At 52.2% G+C, this 17,066-nt stretch overlaps 4 protein-coding genes across 4 annotated transcripts; 2 read left to right on the top strand and 2 right to left on the bottom strand.

Annotated features, from left to right (window-relative positions):
- The first annotated feature begins 4,449 nt into the window (after nucleotides 1-4,449).
- On the top strand, nucleotides 4,450-6,372 carry BO97DRAFT_361450 (glutamate dehydrogenase). The gene is made up of 3 exons (XM_025692417.1): nucleotides 4,450-4,752; nucleotides 4,818-5,380; nucleotides 5,438-6,372. The coding sequence occupies exons 1-3, from the start codon at nucleotides 4,707-4,709 to the stop codon at nucleotides 6,209-6,211; spliced, it is 1,383 nt and encodes a 460-aa protein (XP_025555651.1). The 5' UTR covers nucleotides 4,450-4,706; the 3' UTR covers nucleotides 6,212-6,372.
- A 982-nt stretch (nucleotides 6,373-7,354) lies between these two features.
- BO97DRAFT_135835 (putative MFS monosaccharide transporter) lies at nucleotides 7,355-10,328 on the bottom strand. Its single transcript, XM_025690071.1, has 5 exons — nucleotides 10,096-10,328; nucleotides 9,911-10,042; nucleotides 9,389-9,857; nucleotides 8,105-9,332; nucleotides 7,355-8,052 (listed from the first exon to the last, which is right to left on the bottom strand). Exons 1-5 carry the CDS (start codon nucleotides 10,237-10,239, stop codon nucleotides 7,455-7,457), a joined length of 2,571 nt encoding a protein of 856 aa, XP_025555650.1. The 5' UTR covers nucleotides 10,240-10,328; the 3' UTR covers nucleotides 7,355-7,454.
- Nucleotides 10,329-11,090: 762 nt separating this feature from the next.
- Nucleotides 11,091-13,189, top strand: BO97DRAFT_440260 (uncharacterized protein). Its single transcript, XM_025698061.1, has 5 exons — nucleotides 11,091-11,350; nucleotides 11,403-11,642; nucleotides 11,710-11,943; nucleotides 12,001-12,304; nucleotides 12,391-13,189. The coding sequence occupies exons 2-5, from the start codon at nucleotides 11,582-11,584 to the stop codon at nucleotides 12,701-12,703; spliced, it is 912 nt and encodes a 303-aa protein (XP_025555649.1). The 5' UTR covers nucleotides 11,091-11,350; nucleotides 11,403-11,581; the 3' UTR covers nucleotides 12,704-13,189.
- BO97DRAFT_402892 (RlpA-like double-psi beta-barrel domain-containing protein) lies at nucleotides 13,162-14,447 on the bottom strand. The gene has a single exon (XM_025694611.1). It carries the CDS (start codon nucleotides 14,103-14,105, stop codon nucleotides 13,299-13,301), a length of 807 nt encoding a protein of 268 aa, XP_025555648.1. The 5' UTR covers nucleotides 14,106-14,447; the 3' UTR covers nucleotides 13,162-13,298.
- Nucleotides 14,448-17,066: the final 2,619 nt, after the last annotated feature.

The raw sequence follows: 17,066 nt of genomic DNA, 5'->3' as shown, positions 1-17,066 counted from the left end.
CAACTAATCTAAATCCATCCACGACCATACTCGCTTAGTCAGACAGGTTTTACACAAAGCTTTACTGTTATAGATAATACCATACCGTATTCATTCAGTGGCTTTCAATACTGTGAGTCCGAATGATTGATCAATCTGGTAGTGACCTTGATTATAGTACCAGCTGGGCACTAAGAACTCTTCACCTGTACAATGTAAGTTTCTGACTGAAGAAGACTGCTGACTCAGGTGGTAACAGTAGTATTTCCTTGTGCACTGGGCTTGGCTTCCTGGCGAGCAGGGTGTCAATTCTTGTGTAGCCCATATGACTGAGGTGCCAATCCACCATGAGTCTTGGTTTGAATAGCTCATACTTGGTAGATGCTACCCTGAGTGTCCCTGAAGTGCTCTCGGACTCTGAGCTATCAACCATCTCACAAGTTGGGATAGATATCCAGCAAAACAGGTTATACTGAATTATCGGTAGTAATTGTCATTTATTAAATGAAAGTTTCTAGGACAGTGCATAGATAGCCTGCGTTCTATCTCTAGGGGATCTACTGTATATGCGGGGAGTTGAGTGGAACCTATTTTGTAACCCGGATTTTGTACTCTCTCCTCGTGTCTTCGGTCCTGGGAATGTTCTCTGGATTTTAAATCCTGGTGCTGGTCTGGGTGGAGACTGTTATATTAGCAGGTAATCTGAATTCTTCAACATCCGTTCAAGATATGACAGTCAAACTTGCATTATATGTGGTGTCCAATAGGGTTGCTCACAGGGTAGGCGAATAGACAATAAAGATACGCTTTGGCAACTTTATATCATGATATTAGATATACTAGCAAAGCCTCATCAGCATAATGAGTGATAGCCTTGTGTCATATTTAGGTGGCAGGAATCTGATTGAAGTAACCTGTGTTGTTATCCAGAGACACATTATTCTTGCTCATTGTCAGATTTACTTGATACCACGCGACCATATGGATTCATCAACTCTGAGACTTGAGGTTTTGGTCCAGCTAATTGGGGTTACTGGTATCTGCAGCAAGTTTGAGATAGGTACTGCGGCACCACTGATGAATCACACAACCATTTGAAACAGATGATAGATACACGATAAGTAGAATCCGATTGAGAGGTTGATAGCTGTAACTCGTTGACCCAAAGTCATTGATAGTCTCCAAAGAATCTCAAAGTGCAAGGAGCATGTTTCTCAAGGCATGGCTGTTCTTTAGCCAGTCACAATTTACATCTCATCCTACGAGTGTGTCTCAATATGGCGTAGCAATGTCAAACTTGACATGTTCAGCTTGATCGAATGTCCGGCCTCAAACCTACAGCTTGCCTGCTCCAGTACTTGGGCGAGCCGTTTCTAAGGAAGACTATAGTCGATCGCTTCAACCCATGATTTCCAGGCTCAAGACGGTGTTCATTATCCTAAACAGTAACGGAGGCATATGTCCTAGTCCTCGCCATTATCGCATTCATTACCTAGGTCGTCTTTAGGATGATTATGCTATCTCAAGCCTATATGTCTCGAGAAGCAATGGGTATATCTTAATTAAGTCAACCTATTCTCAGAATCCGATGGGTCTATGCCCCGGTCGCAAACGAAGGTTCATACTCTCAGGTGAATGCCACAGCGTAGACCGTATCGCAGGGCTGCGGCCCGACCACCTGCGTACTGTACACATTCAAGCAGAATGCTGCCCTTCAGAGCGGAGATTATTCTTCTGACACTCTAACCCATGTGGATGTGGTCTGATCTCGCCTGCACAGCTGTGGTTGCCAGAGCACCTTCATCGCGACCTGGTTTGCAGCAATGGAGTCTCTTCGTGCATGGATAATAGTATCACCAACGTCTTTCCCATGTTTCGAGAGAATTCCATGAACAACGCTGGAGCTTGCTTGATTCGGTCTGAATATTTTGATGCGGCTGGTGTTGCCCCCATCGTACGTTTTGCGTTCAGGTATAATCATGATGTGGCGAGAGACTTACGTGAATGATGGTCCGTACAGCCTATATTGTATTCTGTTAACCATCCAGGGTCTAGGACAAGTCGGGCGCATCACTGAGCGCAGCTTGCGCATCCTTGGACCTAATCCACATAAAATGCAGCAGCGAGAATGTGCCATCTGGCGCCATCTGCGAGGTATCGTTCTACATCTTCCAGTCAACAGAGGCGGCGTAGTCATTCGAAGTGGCCTCTGGTTGATGCTTTCCGCTTGGAGCGGGATCTTCGAGGGACAACACCTCTGAACTACTGTCTGTGTCGGAAAGGTGATCTAGTCGGCAATAGCCTAAAGGCTCAGGCTATGAATAACCCTTCGAGAGCTTAATCAACCGGTGTATTGGGGGTCCAAGGGGTTGACAAAGTGTGGTTCGCTTGATTGGTGGTATAATCACTTGGTAGACTCTTGCCGACATCGGATCCTGCCTTGCCTCAGAGAGGAATACACTAGCGCTATGCAAAGCACTATCGCCGATGGGAGCGCGGATCGGACGGCGAATAAACCTAGTGTCACCTCCCGCCCTTACTGACAAGGACACTGCAATGCATTCCATTGGTCAGAAGACATTGTTAAGTAAAAGCGATAGTAAAGATCGTAGATATCGACACACGCTATAGTGTAGAGCCTGAATTCGAAGCCCTGACGAGTGCCATGCTTTTTCCCCGGTTTAGAGAGTACGTAGTCGAATTACAGTGGTGCATACTTTCCCCGGATCTCAAATCTCAAATCCCCCAATCTTCCCCGACAGTCAGTTGGATCGAACGCTGCTGCCCGCACCCCCGGGACAACCAAGAAAGACCAAATCGGGCCAGAATTCCTGGAGACAGACCCCGACTATCGACGGATGCATTAGTGGGGGACATTAGCGGACAGCTTATGATCTTAGAGGGTTTAGAGTTAAGACACCGCGTGCGCATTCCGCTCTGACTGCCACACTCGGGGCGAGTCGGCTCAGTGAGGGGGTGGGGGAAGGATGATTAAAGCGGCTTAGTTCCAAAGTTTCTTCAGCACCTGCCGATGTTTAAGACTGGCTGCGCCGTTCAATTCCTCCATTCCTCGAACGGACGGACCGCCTTAGTGCCACTCTCTCGGCTTGCGGAACTCGGCTACTTATCTATGACTATTTCAACGTGTCATTGGCTCTGATATCGTAGAAAGATAAGGACGAACATGGGTCTCGGAAGAAGCTGATTGGTTCGCAATCACTGTAACTCGATTTGAAATGGTAACCCGTCACATGTGCCCAAGGTAGCCAGTCAGCCGCAACCTTGAACCAAAGGATCTCCCTTCGGCTAGGCTTGAGATTCATCTGCTCGTATGTGCTCCAGACAGAGAGAGAGAGAGAGAGAGTATGAGACCAATGTGATGTCGATGGCTCTCTTGTCCAAAGAAAGGCAGGGTTATGTCATCTCGTTGCACACTGTAGTATTTTGTCGGCAAAGCGGTCTACCAGCAAAATCATGATTAGGCGATGGCCGCCGGTGAGACGGGCAGAGCAAGGCCGCAGATGGTATGATCGCCCGGTGAACCGTGTGTTATACTTGCCCGCCCTCCCGTACCACCAGCCAGCGGCCATCCCTTTTTCTCCACGGCCGTGTCCACTGACTCTACGACCCAACTCAGCTCAGCTCACCGAGCAGCCGGAGTCTCCCGACAGTCTATGATTCATCCTAATTTCGGAGGAATCGATGATTCGATATAGCGTTGTTGGCAGGTGCCCATGGACCACTAGACAAGCAATCCTCCGTCTCCAGAGGGCGCACTCTAGAGCCAAATCACATTGATAGCGCGTAAAAATATCAGATAAGAGTTTCACCCAAGCACGTGGGGCGCGCCTGGAAACTGAGAATCGATTTCGAGGTCACGTGCCATCGATTCGCCTGCAGGGAAATGCTTGGCATGCATCTCACCTCGTACATGAGTTGGGGAGTAGGCAACAAGAGACCGAAAACTTTGCTCAAGACGAGTGTCCTACGGAAGATTGAGGAAGCCAAGGGGAATACGTACGTTCCATCAGAAAATTTTTTAGTCCAGCTCGCTTAGAGTGCTTGCGCATCCTCCGGAGCTCCGAGAAGTTCCTTGCCACACGAGGATTTCCCGGAAGGACTGAAAGCGGCGAGAGGGGCGGGTTTCCGCCGATAGATAACGGGCAGATTCTGTGACCATAATGTATCGACTAACACTGCCCCGAAGTTCGGACGCCCACCCGGCATTGGCTGCCGTGATTAGTCCCGCCGCCGCTGACTGTTCCTCTCCGGCGGGGACTTCCTCGTTTTGTCCGACTCCGGCTGTGCACATTTCCCCCTACGCACCTTTTTTTTTGGTTCTCTTTTTTGCTTTGCCGTCCGGACAGCGCTCCTCCGCTCCCACCCAGTGGCACCCACCATCATTACTACCATGATTACCACCACCCAGTCCGGGGCCGGGGAGGAGGAGGGGGGGTCAAGGAGGCAATGAAACGGGAAGGGGAGGAGAAGGTCGGAGAGAGAGAGAGAGAGAGAGAGAGAGAGAGAGACACGGAGGCAACGGCAAAGATACATAAAGCCATTCTCCTTCCCACCTCGGAACTTTCTTTTCTTTCCTTTCCTCTCCATCCCCATCCCTCTTCCCCATCTCTCTCCCAGACCTGGTCTTATAGTCTTGTTGGGTATCCTTCGGGTCATTCTTCTTCTCTTATATCAACCTTATACCAAGCACTTTCCTTCCACCCACAATGTCTAACCTTCCCGTTGAGCCCGAGTTCGAGCAGGCCTACAAGGGTACGTTTTTACTCCAGTCCCGATGGTTCCTTAGTTCACCAGTAACTGATAAATATCCCCAACAGAGCTTGCCTCGACCCTCGAGAACTCCACTCTTTTCCAGAAGAACCCCGAATACCGCAAGGCTTTGGCTGTCGTCTCCGTCCCCGAGCGCGTCATCCAGTTCCGTGTCGTCTGGGAGGATGACCAGGGCCAGGTTCAGGTCAACCGCGGTTACCGTGTCCAGTTCAACTCCGCCCTCGGCCCCTACAAGGGTGGTCTCCGCTTCCACCCCACTGTCAACCTCTCCATCCTCAAGTTCTTGGGTTTCGAGCAGATCTTCAAGAATGCCTTGACTGGTTTGAGCATGGGTGGTGGTAAGGGTGGTTCCGACTTCGACCCCAAGGGCAAGTCCGACAACGAGATCCGTCGCTTCTGTGTTTCTTTCATGACTGAGCTCGCCAAGCACATCGGTGCCGACACTGATGTTCCCGCCGGTGATATCGGTGTCACTGGTCGTGAGATTGGCTTCCTCTTCGGTCAGTACCGCAAGATCCGCAACCAGTGGGAGGGTGTCCTCACTGGTAAGGGTCTCACTTGGGGTGGTTCCCTGATCCGTCCTGAGGCTACCGGTTACGGTGTTGTCTACGTATGTTCCCTCTGTCTTGTGGTAACATCTGAGCTTCCACTAACATAACCATCGCAGTACGTTGAGCACATGATCCAGCACGCCACCAACGGTGCTGAGTCCTTCTCCGGCAAGCGCGTCGCCATCTCTGGTTCCGGTAACGTCGCCCAGTACGCCGCTCTCAAGGTTATCGAGCTCGGCGGTTCCGTCGTCTCCCTGAGCGACAGCCAGGGCTCCCTCGTCGTTGTCAACGACTCCAGCTTCACTCCCGAGGAGATTGCTCTGATTGCCGACCTCAAGGTCGCCCGCAAGCAGCTCTCTTCCATCGTTTCCGAGGGTCCCTTCGCCGACGCCGTCAAGTTCAAGTACATTGCTGGTGCTCGTCCCTGGAAGCACGTCGGCAAGGTCGACGTTGCCCTCCCCTCTGCTACCCAGAACGAGGTTTCCGGCGAGGAAGCGCAGGCGCTGATCGACGCTGGAGCCAAGTTCATTGCTGAGGGTTCCAACATGGGCTGCACCCAGGACGCTATTGACACCTTCGAGGCCCACCGTCAGGCCAACCCCGGCAAGGCTGCCATCTGGTATGCCCCCGGTAAGGCCGCCAACGCCGGTGGTGTCGCCGTCTCCGGTCTCGAGATGGCTCAGAACTCCGCCCGCCTCAGCTGGACCTCTGAGGAGGTTGATGCCCGTCTCAAGGACATCATGCGCTCTTGCTTCAAGAACGGTCTTGAGACCGCTATTGAGTACGCCACTCCCGCCGAGGGTGTCCTGCCTTCCCTGGTCACTGGTTCCAACATCGCTGGTTTCACCAAGGTCGCTGCTGCCATGAAGGACCAGGGTGACTGGTGGTAAATGTTTCGCACTGTTGATCATATGGTGCTATGATTATGACTTTTCATTTCCTGTTCTGTTTCAGCGCATGGATAGAGGCGCCGGTTGCTTTTCTTCTCCATCAAAGTACATATTAGCTATACAATTTTTACAATCATGATTCATGGATGTCAATCGGCGGGTCCTTGCCACGCGTAGCTACTGTAACATGCGTATCAGAGCATAAACTAAATCGAGTTCACCCATCGCGTCACTCTCTACCTGGAACCTTTGCCCCACCACCCAATTGGAACAAGCTTCCAATAGAGTCTTGGCTTCACCATCCCCAGATGTAAGTGAATCTGGTCTTGTCGAGCGATGCTTCAAGAGTTGGCATGGCATCTCAGCAGGATCTACATGATCCTACATATACTCCCCATGCTACTCTAGACACTCTTTCTTCCAACTGCAGCCAAAGAATACCCACCCTTAGAGCCAGATTTAAAATCGCAACTATCGTCCAGTACTCCCCATCTCTTCGGCAGGTTCCTGTCAATTCCACCATAATCGCAACATCCCTGGACCAGACAACGGAACGCTGATTTATAGTTAGATGCTTCACAGCCGGCCATAGGTACTTACTTCATGTATTGTTCCCGCCCGATACGAATGCGAGTGAGAGGCAATGTTTCCGCGTGAGTTTACACGGCTGTATGTTACATAACGATACGAAGTGGTTTGGGGGGGCACTCGTCAAGGAAATGCGTACTGGTACGGTAAGACATGGCTTGCCGAGGCATGACTGGTTCGCGCACAGCCACAAAAGCTACAGTGACAGACATCTACTGACCCACTTGCGAGTATCTCAGAATCAAAGATGATCAACTTGATGGTTGTAGTCGTGAATGCCGACAACCCTTACGTGGAGAGATCTATAATTGAGGATGATTGGGGGGGGGGGTGCAACAATGCCAGCCAAGACAATTGAGTTCTGCATGTGAATATAATAAGGGACCTTGCCCTCCATGATCCCGCGTGTGTACACGTACGCAACTATTGACAGGCATCTCCAGCGATATATACATGATGTGCCGAGGAACTTTATTTGCGCTCCAATATGCTGCCAATGCTGCAAAGTTACATTGTCGTCACAATGCCCTGCCAAATGCTAATGCGACCTAACGCCATGCTAAATCCAGGAATAAGACAAAATATTAAACTATATATGGGTATCACAAGGCATATCCCCAAGGGGGGGGGGAAGGGGAGGTAAGAGAAAAATCAATCACTCCGTCAGTTGGACGGTCGGCAGCGGATCTAGAAGCACGCTGCGCCGTCGAGACAGCACTCCGCCTATCGACGGATTGTCCTTGGCACGCGGTACGCCGCGGCTACGGCGGCGAGGGTGTCGCAGATGTTCGTTGGGCACCGGGTCAACCTGTTTCTTGGCCGCTGGCACCAGGTTCAGGTATACGGGGAAGATAGCACCCGCGGCAGAAACCGCCACGAGAACGCTATACGAATAGGGTACGCCGCCCACCAGCTGTGCCGCGTACTGCGCAAACGGAAAGACGCCGCCCCCGCTGATAGCCATGGTCAGCAGGCAGCCGGCTGTCTTAGTATGGCGTCCCGTGCCGCGCAAAGCAATGGCGAAACTGATGCTGAAAGCACCACTTTCAAACAAATACACAAGTTCACCCATGGTTACCGCTGTGAGCCCGGTGGTGTGCATACACAACGCAGCGCACACAATCATGCCAACATACGACAACAATAGGATCCAGCGCGGCTTAAGAAACCACTGCAAAAGAGCGGCCAAGAACCGACCCACCGCAAAGACTGTGTGTCCGATAGTCAAGAAATCGAATGAAGTCAATGAACCTCTGCGATCGATTAGTGGACTGAGCAGGAAAAAAACCAATGTGACAAACTCACTCGGGATGAACCTCTTCGACGAAGCGCACGAAGCTCAAAGACAATACTTCTTGTCCAGCGACATACATGAAAACTGACCATACACCGAGGCCCAGTGTCACCCAAACCACTGGCAAACCCGCCACGCGGGCGTGATTGTCCGCTCGCCGACGGTTAGCCAGCTCTTCGAGATCGGCATCGGAGGCCTCCGGAATGGGCAGATAGTAGAAGACGAGAGCCAGGATCACGTCAAAAAGAGCTATGCCGAGATATGTCCACTGCACGTCTACCAGGGAGGACACATCAGTCACTTGCTTGAAGAGGACCTTTTGCGCGAGAAGCGGTGAGACGACACTGCCAACCGCCTGGACACCTTGCGAGATGTTCAAACGAATTTCGGAATTCTCAAGCGGACCGCACAGAGCGATGAATGGGTTGCCGGCGGTTTCAAGCACTGCCAAGCCGAAGCCGACGATGAAATTGGACACAGCAAATGCTGAATAGGAAGTCAAGACCGCGGAAGGCCAAAATATAAGTGAGCCGCATGCGTAGATACATAGACCTGTGATAAATGAAGCCTTAAACCCCCAATGCTTGAGTACTGGACGGCCCACAAGCAGAGGGCCTAGCAAATAGCCACCATAATAGGTCGCATGCAAACCGTACGAGCGATATATACCAAGATGTAATATTTTCTTGAATTGTTCATTGAGCATGTCGAGCAATCCGTACGCAAACCCCCATAGGAAAAACAGAATGGTGATGAATGCGATCGGCGTGATTGACTCCTTATTGCTGAGCTTAAGCATATTCGCAGGCTGCTTCATGTTGACGAAGTCGAAAAAGGTGATACTGGGCGGGTAGGAGGAGTTGGTCACGGTGTTCGTGCGCTGCTCCAGATCGGTCGCTTCAGGAGGTAAATGTGGCGGCGGGGCAGCCAGGAACTCAGTGAGGTCGATGCGTGCATCGCTACCAGTTCGACTGCTATGGCTATCCGAATTGGTAGGTTTGGGACTAGGGTGATCGGGAATTGGTGGGGGAGGTCGGGGTGCAGAGTCCTCGACCACAATGGGGGCTAGCATGGGTAGAGGTCGGATGCCAGGTGACGAGGTCTGATAGCTCTCGTCGGTGTCGCGGATGAGCTTCGGAAGCAGCCGGGCGACGAGCGGCTTGAGGCTGGGAACACAGGCGCACATAATGGAGACATTGACTTCAATGACGGACCACATGAAAGAGAAGGCAGCGTACCCTAAGCTGAATGTTAGGGGGTAAGCGGAGACATAGGAAGAGGCGTAAATAACTAACAGCTCAAATCGTCACCGGGGGTGCCCTGAAGATGGATTTCCTTAAGAGCAATCTGACGAGAAGTCGCCGCATCTTGAATGTAAGCAATGCGGATGACATCAACAACGGCGACGAAAAAGCCAAAACTGAAGGTGATCACGATGATGATTTTCTGCTTGCGTGGCAGGCGCATTCGTGTGAGGATGGGGTTCGGTAAACACAGGATGGCGAGGTCGGTGATGATATTCACAGGAGAGGAGGATAGATAGAGAGTAAGGATGTCGATACACTGCGCGCCGTCGGGCAAGGGATACGCGACAGCAGCACTGACCGGGCGACATTGGAAGACGTTGACAAAGGTGAGAGCAAGGCCAGCGGCATTGACGACGAAGAGGGTGACGTAGGTGGCCCAACGGAATATCTTTTCGCCTTGTGTGAGGGTGAGGTAGAAGACAAGGATGGAGGTTTTGATGGCCATCAAGGTGGGATTCTGCGTCGTCAGAGGAGACCGGGGAGCGAGCAGCAGCGGAGCGGAAGACTCACATAGAGAACGGTGAAGGCGTAGTCGGCGCGATTGAGACCAGGCCGTTGTTCGGGGCGAATGTTGACATCGTGCAGACCGAGACCTTGGTGGGTAGCATAGAAGAGGGAGAAGGAAAAGCCGAAGTCAAGGACCTGAAGTTATTTAGTCGCTTATCGCCGCCGGGATTGATGTCATGAAGTATTACCCAGGCCAGGAGCATAAAATAGTCATGCAGAGCAATTTTGCGAACGATAAAAATACGAGAGACGAAGCGCAGGGCAACAAAAACCGTAGCGACGATGAAAAAGACGATAGAGACGGTGAGAACTGTAGGTCGTTGGTCTTCCATCACGGAGAGAGAGAAGAGGAGGAAGAGGAGGGGAGGGCGGAGGGCGAAGTCGGGAGGGAGCGGAAAGGTCGGTTAGAGGCGGGGAGGGGAGGGAGGCAAGCCCATGATTGTTTCACTCGACGGATTCACGGCATGGAGACAACTAAACCGATACATATGAAGACGAGATATGGAGTCGGATGAGGAAAGGGAAAAGAGGAGAGTGGAAGAAATCCCGGGTGTGGAGAAAGAGTGTGTGTAAGGGAAAGGGAAAAGGAAAAATTCATAATACTAATCATAAGAATAAGGTTGAGGGGATGAAGCGGAGAAAAGGAAGAGGAAAGAAGCAGCCTTGAAAAGCAGGAAAGGCGAAAGTAAGAAAGAGGAAAATAGACGAGAGGGAAATCGGAAAAGAAAGGATGGAACCAACCACTCAACACGCAAATGGGAAATGAGGAACAGGAGGGAAGGCTTACGATTTAATTTAAAAAATTTAGTAAGCTAGGCAAAGCAACAGCAACTGCTGCTGGCTGTCGATCGATGGACATTTTGCATGATAGATTATTCCACCACGGACCAGGAAATAAACAATGATGGATGGCAAGGATGAGAGGAATGATTTTCCATCACCCCCTCGCGTGGCATTTTTCTACTTAATAGATTATACTTGTGATTGATGTTTAATAGTACATTGTGATAGATTCTCTGCATGGGGGGATCCTCATCTGTCTCCAGATTTCAATTATGCACTATGCTTTTATGATTGAACGGGCTCATTGCTTAATTCATTTAGCGAGGTCATCATCCCCCGCAATCTTTGCTGCCATCAGCAGCGATCGATCTCACTGACAGCCTGACACAGCACAAGATGGCAATATCCCTACCGAGCTCACCCACCCCCAGCCCAGGACTTGCCGCGCAACTAGGATAATCCTCTTCTGTGGATTCCTTATCGTCACATGGACCACTTAAGTCGATCAAATCATCCAATTCGATGCGAACTTAGGATTTTATAACCAGTCAGGCACTTACGACAGTGTTGACGGTCATAAGTGCATGTCAGGACCATCATTACTGGGGTGACCGAGTCTGGAGGGAGCTGCACCAGGCTGTGACGTGTGCCACCTGCGAGGTGAGCAGGCCTCAAGCATTGATCGCGCCACACACATTAACATCGAACAAAGATCCTGCTAGGAACATTGAAGGCAGTAGCCCATCAAGGCCCGGACGCTCTGTTGTCAGTGTTAGCTAAGGTGTGCACGCGGGCGAAGGTAGACCGATCATCTTTTGTCGCGTTATCACTCTAAATCGCCGATTCCAGATCGTAGATGTCGATGTGTGTCAGGCTACCGTGGCCACCCAAATGCCCAGCATCCTCTACATGCTGGAGCAGCTGCAACTTGAATCAGTGACCAAGTCGCATGGTGTGCGCCAGCTTGGGCCGCTTGTGTCCGTGGCCAGAGATCAACTTCAATCTGACTCTCCCGCCAGAACCCTCGAGCAAGCCCATCACGAGGAGCACCAGCAACCAAACCCTCCTCTATGTGGCGCACCTCAACGACACGCACATCGATTGCTACTACACCCCAGGAACCAGCTATGTCTACTCCAAACCCATGTGCTGCCGGCCCTATACTCCCGCGGATGCGCCCAACGCCACGCGCTGTCCCTGCGGTGCCTGGGGCCATCCCCGTTGCGATCCGCCCATGCGCTTCCTGTCAGACAGTGTCCTGCCGGCGCTGCAGGGCGCCTGACCTTCTTTCGCCTTCACCTTGTTCGCAGGAGATGTCGTGCCCCATGATTTCTGGCTTACCAACCTCACCTCCGTCGAAATCGACTGCAACACCACCTACGCAGCACTGCAGACTCTCAATGGCGAGGGACCTGTGTATCTCGCCATTGGGAACCATGACACCAGCCCCGTGAACATCTTCCCGGTCTCGTCCAGGCAGCCCTCCAACTTCACGCCTCAATGGGCCTACGGCCTCTTCGCCGTCTGGTCGAACCGCCTCGCCCTCCAACCGAGCCCATCGACATCACCTCAACTGCAGAGACAAGGCAACTACAGCATCCTCCACCGTCAACCGTTCTCCCCGGTCTCACCCAGCCCCTATCCTCAACTAATAGTAATCTCCTTCAACACCATGCTCTATATCGCATCAACTTCCTCAGCTATACCTCCCCTCCGACGCCGGACCCTCTCTCCCAATTCGAATGGCTAACCACCGAACTCTTCGACGCCGAAACCCACCACCAGCGCGTCTGGCTTCTCACGCACATTCCTCCCCCCTCCCCCCCGGGCAACTCCTACCTCCTCCCCTGCTACAACCGTGTCCTGAACCAGATCATCGTGCGCTTCCGAACCACAATCGCAGCCATCTTCGCGGGGCACAGACACACAGACCTATTCCAAGTCTACTACAACCGTCAGCGACCTAACTTCTCAGCGAGCAACAACAACAACAGCAACAACAGATTCAGCTGAGAAGCTGACGTTGTGGGCTATCTGGTCTACGTGACGGATTACTTTCGAAAGAAGGCGACCGCGCCGCCGCATAATCGCTATCCTGGATTCTATCAGCAGGACCCAGGAGAGCTACCGACGTGGAAGAAGTACTACTCGGTCCGGAGGCATACGGAACAGAGGAGAACAGGGATGTGCCGCTCTCGCCGGCTTTCTGGGATAACCTGTCGGTGAGTATGGAAGAGAATCAGACTCTGTTCCAGGAGTGGTGGGCCAGGCGGACGAGGGGGGACTCAGTGAGGCCTTGTCGCGGGATATGTCGGAGGAGGGCGATGGAGGTGGGAACAGGGTAGGTACGTAATCTGTATGGACTTCTCGTTTACTTGCCAGGTCGACAGACTGCCTGCCCAATCCAAGGTAGGTCTTACTGTTGACTCCCCCACTACTCTTGATTTTACTTCGACCTGAAGACAACAAGGTGATAAAAGAATCAAATCAATTTCGTCCACCGCACTGCGATGAATCTGTTTCGGTCTCCCAACTAATCTAGCCAAGTATGCACATGAAAGAGAACATAAATAATCATTCTATCCATAAATCACACTTCTTCTCACATCTAGTCGATGTACCAGTCGACACCGCCGACACGGCCGGAGCCCAGTTCAGCCAACTCAAGGAAGAGCGACGAGGACAGATCGATGGAACCAGGCTCACAGCCCATGCAGGTATCGACAATTTTACCCTTAGCGGTCTTGCCGCCGTAGTTGATGGTCACCTCCTTACCACAGTATTCCTTCTGCATGATGGTGTGGGACAAGGCCAGGACGTGTTCGCTGTCGGTGTTGGTCCAACCGCAGGATCCCAGGCCGACCTCATAGTAGGTGATGTCTCCAGCGCAAGGAGAAGACTCGGAGCAGGCTCCGCTGGAGGAGCCGGAGCTGGAGGAGCCGGAGCTGGAGGAGCTGGAGCTGGAGGAGCTGGCGCTGGTGGTCGCGGCGGGGGCAGCAACGGTGGTGGAGGTGGAGGAGGAAGTGGAAGTGGAGGAAGTGGTAGCGGCGTGCCACTGCTCAGTGGTCGAGGTCACAACGCTGGTGGTCCACTGTTGAGCGGGGACCTCCGGAGACCAAGTCCAGGATGGCACAGCGGGGGCGGTCCAGGCGGGCTGTTCCCATGCAGTGCTGGTAGAGGTCGTGTGGTGGGAGCTGGTGTGCGCCTGGATGGTGTGGTCGGCAGCCTTGTTCGCGACGCTGGGGACGGCAGTGGGCTCGACAGTGACGGTGGTGGTCAAATCGACGGTGGTCCAGACGACAGAGGTGACGGTCTCAACCTCAACGACCTGGTCGCGCTTGTCGACGGGGGCAGCTGAGGCAAAGGCAGCGAGCAGCGAGCCAACAAGGGCGAGAGACTTGGTGATGGGAGCCATTGTAATTTCCGTCTTTTGGTCTTGGGGTTTGTTTTCGTGGGGTTTCACGAGGGGTATCTGGTTGATTTTTGAGGAAGATGCAGTCTAGAAAGCGGGTTGCTTGCTTTGAAAGTATGTCTATCTAGACGAAGGATTGGCTGACTCTGATCGACAGAGGAGTTCGAGGATCTCGTGGATAAGGACTGATTGACGGACTGCACAGCAGTGAAAGAGCAAAGCGAACCCAAGGGAGTGTGGGTGTGGGTGTGGAAGAAGGAACGACAGACGCTGCTGGTTGAGAAGTGAGAGAGTGAAGGTGAGGGAAGGTGAGAGGGGTAGCCCTTTTTAAAGCATGGAGAGCATGGAGGGGTGGAGGGGAGGAGGGGAGGACTGACAGTCGAGGCCGGGGCCGTGCAATGAAATTGGACTGGTGTTAGTTCACTAGCGCTCGGCTACAATAAAAATGATTTTTACTTTAAAAATTTTCAATAAATAAAATATGATGAAGATAATAATAATAATAATAATAATGAAGAGGAGGCTAACCAAGTTTGAGGTTCCCAGACGGCCTCAGCGTGAATTTCCCTACCTACTGTACATTGGTACTTCCTACTGCCAATCATCCAAACCAAGCGTGGTCCCTGACAGAAAGAACCAACAGGAGGATTGGCCCGACTTGACCAAGTGGGGTTTTAGGTCCCAGACCCCGACCTGACCTCGACCCATCACTCGCAGCCCAGCTCGTGAACGCCCCCGATCAACTGGAATTGGTCAGGGACCGGGCGACGGAACCAGTTAGTCTACCCAGTCATGATGAACTCTCAGGAACCTCAGGAACCTCAGGAACACCGGAAACATCACAGTCGTCCTACCCAGTGCTACCACCCCAACTGTAGGTACAGTACAGTCTGTCTTCCCTTGACTGCCTTGACTGCCCTGACTGCCCTGACTGCCCTGACTGCCTTGACTGCCCACTTGTCTTCACCGTCTCTCCAAGGGTAATTGATCGCTTCCCCCTCCGTCCCACAATCCCCTTCCTTCCGCCCTTTCCCCTCTTCTTGTCTCCCTGTAAGGTATCACCCCATGGTCTGCCACTTCATCAATGTTGCTCTCCCAATCGCCTCGTATTGGACTCGGTGAGAATGACGTGAACTGTACAGTCATCCAGCGCGTTCCTGAATGCCGATGGATCGACTGATTGGCGGACCCCCCTTTGGCGCCAATGTCTCAGCCAGGCGGGTTGGGAGGGGGACCAACTTTGCTGACTGGTCGACGCATTCGTTAGTTTGCCCATTGACTTTCCATTGACTTTTGCGTTGTGGCTTGCCCTGTCCCGTATTCTTCTTTCTTCTCTGCAGGCACCAGGGCTCTTTTTTCCGCGTCCCGTCCCAGAGACTCCCAGGGCGGCATCGATCGGCCATTATTCCTGTAGTGGTGCACCCATCCAATAATTCTACTCAGCCACATCCGATTGACTAGAAACGGTGCCTGACGGAACAACATGCACAAATAATGGAACAAGTAAAAGAGGAAGTAAAAATAAAACCTCCCAAGAAAAGAAACGAACCAACACTCGTCAGACACAATTCCCCCTGAAAAGTACCATTCATTCTCTAGGCACCTAGTCAGGAACACATGCGAGACACCACTCTTTTCCCTCGTCTTTCACTCCTGTCTTTCAAGGCTAACTCTCGTCCCCGTCCTCCTCGTCCTCCTCGTCCTCCTTCTCCTCCCGGTGGCGAAAACATCATGGATCCTGGTAAACTCACCATCTCAGGAACGTAGCCTATCGAGATGCAGACCGTGCAGTGTCGACGTGTCCGACCCCCTCCGAGTCTTCTCAGTCAGGCGTTTCTTCGGTCTCCATCGCATCCCGCGGCCAGTGAGGGCAGACAATGCGATCGGTGAGTCGGCCAGATGAATCCATTGCGGATGCTTTCCCCTCTTTCTCATCTGTTCAGGGCTGCATTTCCCCTCTTCTTTGCCCCCACTGCGAAAATTTCTGTCGACTGTCGGGTCTTCCAGCAAGGCCGATTGGAGGCCTGCAGTCGCCTTCACATTGAATCTTGCCAGGTTCTGCCGATCTAGACCGCTGGACGAGAATGGTCGATGTCATCCATCCACTGTGGATTTTCTTCTTTCATGTTCGTTGGGTGTGTCTGTGTCTGTTTGTTGTGGGAATACGAAACTTGGCATTCGATTCAGGACGCCACATGGGACGATGGCCACAAACACCAGCGCTCGGTCCAGGCCCTGATCCCCGACCGAAGTGAAAGAGGACACGACCCGACCGGTCAGCTCGTCATTCACCGTGTCATGGTCTTGGATTTCTACGAGTATCAACAAAACAATACGAGATTATCAATCAATTACCTCTCTTTCTTACAGATCAATTGAGAATCAACAATCCAGAACCTGCACAGTGACATCAATCCTTCATCAGGCATGACATGTATCGCATCGGCAGAGTATTCGGGGACCCCCCTCACTCCCCCTCCCCATCGGAGCGTATCCTCTTCCCCCTCAACTGTAGTCATTCACACCGCACAATTCCTCCGACTCAAGAGAAGTAAGACTGCAGCATGGTCAACATCTTCCGCATTCCCCGGCTGTCTGTCTACCTGTCCGTCTGCCCGGCCGATCTGTCTCCTCGCTTAGTGCGAACGGTGATTGGGTCATTGGACCTCTTCACCCCTGTGCGACAACGTAGCCGTGTTGCGAGAGCACGTATAGGATACATAGCTCATGTGTTATGTGTGTACTGTACACTACGCATCATCCAGCCAACACCGCTCAAACGGGTGCCCAAACGGCCAGCCCCCACAAGATGCTACAATCTGGCCCCGGACATTGGATCAGATGGTACCTGACCATCTCCCATCGCCCATAGGGAAGAGCTAAGCTCCTTTCCTAACTCCCCTTTTTAAATCTCGAAGTCCTTCATCCAACTCGAAGCTTGAAGGAAGCTCCAAAACAACTAGT

The sequence above is a fragment of the Aspergillus homomorphus genome (genome assembly GCF_003184865.1).
Source record: "Aspergillus homomorphus CBS 101889 unplaced genomic scaffold BO97scaffold_3, whole genome shotgun sequence".
In the NCBI taxonomy this organism is placed as follows: Eukaryota; Fungi; Ascomycota; class Eurotiomycetes; order Eurotiales; family Aspergillaceae; genus Aspergillus; species Aspergillus homomorphus.
This window is presented reverse-complemented; position numbering and strand designations above follow the sequence as displayed.

What these genes read in the sequence shown, in the direction of transcription:
- BO97DRAFT_361450 (XM_025692417.1), top strand. Translation starts at nt 4,707, where the DNA reads ATGTCTAACCTTCCCGTTGAGCCCGAGTTCGAGCAGGCCTACAAGG. An exon ending in GTTCGAGCAGGCCTACAAGG is followed by an intron (nt 4,753 to 4,817) that starts GTACGTTTTTAC and finishes TATCCCCAACAG; the next exon opens with AGCTTGCCTCGACCCTCGAG. An exon ending in CCGGTTACGGTGTTGTCTAC is followed by an intron (nt 5,381 to 5,437) that starts GTATGTTCCCTC and finishes TAACCATCGCAG; the next exon opens with TACGTTGAGCACATGATCCA.
- BO97DRAFT_440260 (XM_025698061.1), top strand. Translation starts at nt 11,582, where the DNA reads ATGCCCAGCATCCTCTACATGCTGGAGCAGCTGCAACTTGAATCAGTG. An exon ending in CATGCGCTTCCTGTCAGACA is followed by an intron (nt 11,944 to 12,000) that starts GTGTCCTGCCGG and finishes CCTTGTTCGCAG; the next exon opens with GAGATGTCGTGCCCCATGAT. An exon ending in AGCATCCTCCACCGTCAACC is followed by an intron (nt 12,305 to 12,390) that starts GTTCTCCCCGGT and finishes CAACTTCCTCAG; the next exon opens with CTATACCTCCCCTCCGACGC.
- BO97DRAFT_402892 (XM_025694611.1), bottom strand. Translation starts at nt 14,105, where the DNA reads ATGGCTCCCATCACCAAGTCTCTCGCCCTTGTTGGCTCGCTGCTCGCT.
- BO97DRAFT_135835 (XM_025690071.1), bottom strand. Translation starts at nt 10,239, where the DNA reads ATGGAAGACCAACGACCTACAGTTCTCACCGTCTCTATCGTCTTTTTC. An exon ending in ATTTTATGCTCCTGGCCTGG is followed by an intron (nt 10,043 to 10,095) that starts GTAATACTTCAT and finishes AAATAACTTCAG; the next exon opens with GTCCTTGACTTCGGCTTTTC. An exon ending in CCCCGGTGACGATTTGAGCT is followed by an intron (nt 9,333 to 9,388) that starts GTTAGTTATTTA and finishes CATTCAGCTTAG; the next exon opens with GGTACGCTGCCTTCTCTTTC.